Source organism: Cervus elaphus, chromosome 12 (genome assembly GCF_910594005.1).
Source record: "Cervus elaphus chromosome 12, mCerEla1.1, whole genome shotgun sequence".
Taxonomy (NCBI): Eukaryota; Metazoa; Chordata; class Mammalia; order Artiodactyla; family Cervidae; genus Cervus; species Cervus elaphus.
In genome coordinates, this window is record NC_057826.1 from 75,177,887 (window position 1) to 75,181,472 (window position 3,586).

Consider the following 3,586-nt stretch of genomic DNA (forward strand, 5'->3'; position numbering starts at 1 on the left):
TATAGTAAATTATATCTTAAACAGGATGGCAAAACTATTTTGCTAAATAATTATTAATGTACATGAACTTGTCTAATATTCAGTTCTCCTCAGCTCAAATTTTAATACTGATTGCTTTTTTCGTGACTTCTTTCAGGATCTGCCTAATTTAATGACCAGGGAAAGACAAGCAAAGTAAAGGTCTGTGGTGAGCCAGACTTTTTCCCATGCATGCACAGACCATGTGGTCTATGAACATGACAAACCCCACTTCCTGTCGGGGGGAGTCACACAGGTACCAGGCAGTATGTATATGTGCTGCCAGGCACTCAAAGACACTGAACTCTCAGCTTGAGGCAGAACTCAGCACATCTGTGCAGAGGAATCCATGCCTCATGCCGCTCTCCTGTCTGCTCTGGGTGTTCCTGGCCTTCACATTCTCTGGTAGGGATGCTTCCAAACGTGGGTGTGAGTAGTCAGGGTGAAAGGACCACACACAGGCACGTGGTGCTTCACAGGACTTGGGGAAGAAAGGAAAGATGGAGAAAAGGAAGAATCTTATGATTTCAATTTTTTGTCTTTGGATCCTAAATAACTCCTAGATTATTTTATTCACTGCTTCATCTTTGTTTTCTGATTTTTTTCCCACAGGATCTGGTGTGACCCAGAAAGTTACTCAACTCCAGCCAAATGTATCCAGACAAGTGGGGCAGTCAGTCACCCTGAACTGTCGGTATGAAATAAGTTGGACCGCTTACTACCTTTATTGGTACAAGCAGCTTCCCAGTGGACAGATGGCTTACGTTATTCATCAGGATTCATTAGTCTCAAATGCAAGGAAAGACCGCTACTCTGTAAACTTTAAGAAAGCAGACAAATCCATCAGCCTCACCATTTCAGCCTTACAACTGGAAGACTCTGCAAAGTACTTCTGTGCTCTCTCTGAACTCACAGTGCTTGAAGTAATAGGAAAAGCTGTACAAAAACTCCAGAGCTTAGTAAGAGAGAGCCCCCCTTTTGCAAGACCCCAGCTGAAGGGCACACCCACAGGCCCCAGACAAGAAATGATAGTCCTGTGGTTATTTAAGTTGTGGTCTGGATCAGAAGATCTAGTTCTAGTTAAAGGCACCTTCTATGTTATTTGGAAACAGGTGTACAGAGTAACTTTCTACTAATATATCCTCTTGAATTTTTTGCTTTAAATCAACTGTACAGAACATGTGTAAAGTTGTCTAAATTTGAAAACTTGCCCCATAATACTTTAAACTGGCAGTTTTACTTCATCACAAACCTGTGTCTAGTTGTGTGGAATCATGATCAAAACCATTTCCTTAGTCACTCCCTCTTAGACTTTGTGTCGGGGCACAATCAGAAAGCAGACCATGGGTGATGTAGAATAAGAGATGAGTTCTAGGGATTAAAACTCAGGTAATGGCTAGAGCTGGTGGATGAGTCTGTACAAAGCTGTTATCTTCATATCTGTTGTTGAGCCTGAATTCACTTTAAGTCAGCTTAGAGTAACATTGATGCTTTCGAACTGTGGTGCTGGAGAAGACTCTTGAGAGTTCCTTGGACTGCAAGGAGATTCAACCAGTTCATCCTAAAGGAAATCAGTCCTGAATATTCATTGGAAAGACTGATGCTGAAGCTGAAATTCCAATACTTTGGCCGCATGATGCGAAGAACTGACTCATTGGAAAAGACCCTGATGCTGGGAAAGATTGAAGGTGGGAGGAGAAGGGGACGAAAGAGGATGAGATAGTTGGATAGCATCACTGACTCAATGGATATGAGTTTGAGTAAGCTCCAGGAGTTGGTGATGAACAGGAAAGCCTGGCATACTGCAGTCCATGGAGTCAAAAAGAGTCAGACACAACTGAGCAAGTGAACTGAACAAAACTGAACTGAGGTTAACATTTGTAAAGCAAAGTCTGATGGGGACAAAAGCATGGACAAACTTGGACAAACAAAGTCATACTTGAACTATGAGGACAACTGGAACCCACAAAGACTTGTCTGTCCCTCACCTCCTTCAGTCTCACAATAGTGGGTGACTTTGGAGAGAAGTGGGTATCATTTGCCATCTTGCTACATGCATACTTGGCCCAAGACAAAGAAGATGAGGAGGACATTTAACGGGAAGTGGAGGAGTTGTGAGTCAACAATAAGTTGAGCTAGTTCAGCAGCAGCAATGTGTAGAAAAAGCATTTGCCAAAATCCAATAGTCAGCCATGGTGAAAACTCTAAGAAACACAGGAATAATGGGGAAGTTCCTCAACAGCTCTTAGCATGTTTACTGGTAAAATATTATACTTTTCCCTAAGGAAGGGAACAAAGGGAGAATATCCACTTTAATCACTCTCCTTCAGCACAGTGCTGGACGGTGTAGCCAGTGCAGTAAAGAAAATAAATATATAAACAATCTTTTAAGCCAGAAAGGCAGTCAAATTACCACTATTTTCTATCTATGTAGAAAATCCCAAAGAATATACCCTCCAAAACTCCTACAACTATTACGTGGGTTCAGAAGGTCTCAGGATATATAAGGTAAACACACAAAATAAAATGCATTTTTATATATTATCAGTAAACATGTGGATGCCTAAATTAAAAATATAATTCTGTTTACAATGCCTAAAGAAAGACCCCAAATCCTAAGGCATAAATCTAAGAAAATAAGTACAGAAATTATACACAGAAAGCTACAAAACACTGGTACTTCCAAAAAATAAAAATTGCGAAGTATTCTAGCTATTATCCTAGAAAGACCAACCTTCCCCCAGTGGAGCTGCATAGGGCACCTTTAGAGAAAATAAATTGATGGCACATGTATTATGGCATGTCTTTTTGGACTTGATTTTGTTTATTGGCTATTTTATCTTCATACCAACAGACCATTCTATCTTAATTACTGGGGCTTCATACATGTTTTGAAATCTGGAAATGCAAGTCATGTTTTCCTTGTCTTTTTCAAGGCTTATTCTAGGTCTTTGCACTTTCACGTAAATTATAGAACAGCTTCTAACACAAGAGATTGAGGTACTTTGATTGGGATTGTGTTGAATTTATGAATTCATTTAGGACAATTGACATCTTAACACATGGAGTCCTTAGATCCACAACCTCTTTATTTATGTCCTCTCTAATTTCTTTCATTCATTTAGGTCCTCTCTAATTTCTTTCGTTAGTGTTAAGACTTTTGTAGAGGACTTGTATTGTTGCTGTTGTTTAGTCTCCGTCATGTCCAACTCTTCGCGACCCCGTGGACTGTAGCCCGCCAGGCTCCTCTGTCCACGGGATTTCCCGGTCAGGAATACTGGAGTGGGTTGCCCCCCCTCTCTCCAGGGGATCTTTCCAATGCAGGGGTATTTTCTACATATACAAACGTATGATGTGTAAATAAAAATAGCCCACCTGGTTGGCAGGCGGACTCTTTACCACTGAGCCACCTGGGAAGCAAGGCTACTTATAACAATTTTATCTTTTATTTTGTATAGCTTTTTTACCTTAATTGACCTAAATGCCCAACATCAAATCCAGAGTTAGGATTAACTGGGTTAAGAAAATGCAAATACAGGGAATTAATTATGCCCTGAAATAGCCAGAG

General features: G+C 40.5%; 1 gene segment (V, D, J or C); it reads left to right on the plus strand.

Annotated features, from left to right (window-relative positions):
* The first annotated feature begins 315 nt into the window (after positions 1–315).
* Positions 316–1,154, plus strand: LOC122705705. The segment is given in 2 exon segments: positions 316–423; positions 631–1,154. Coding segments are annotated over 2 exon segments (573 nt in total).
* Positions 1,155–3,586: the final 2,432 nt, after the last annotated feature.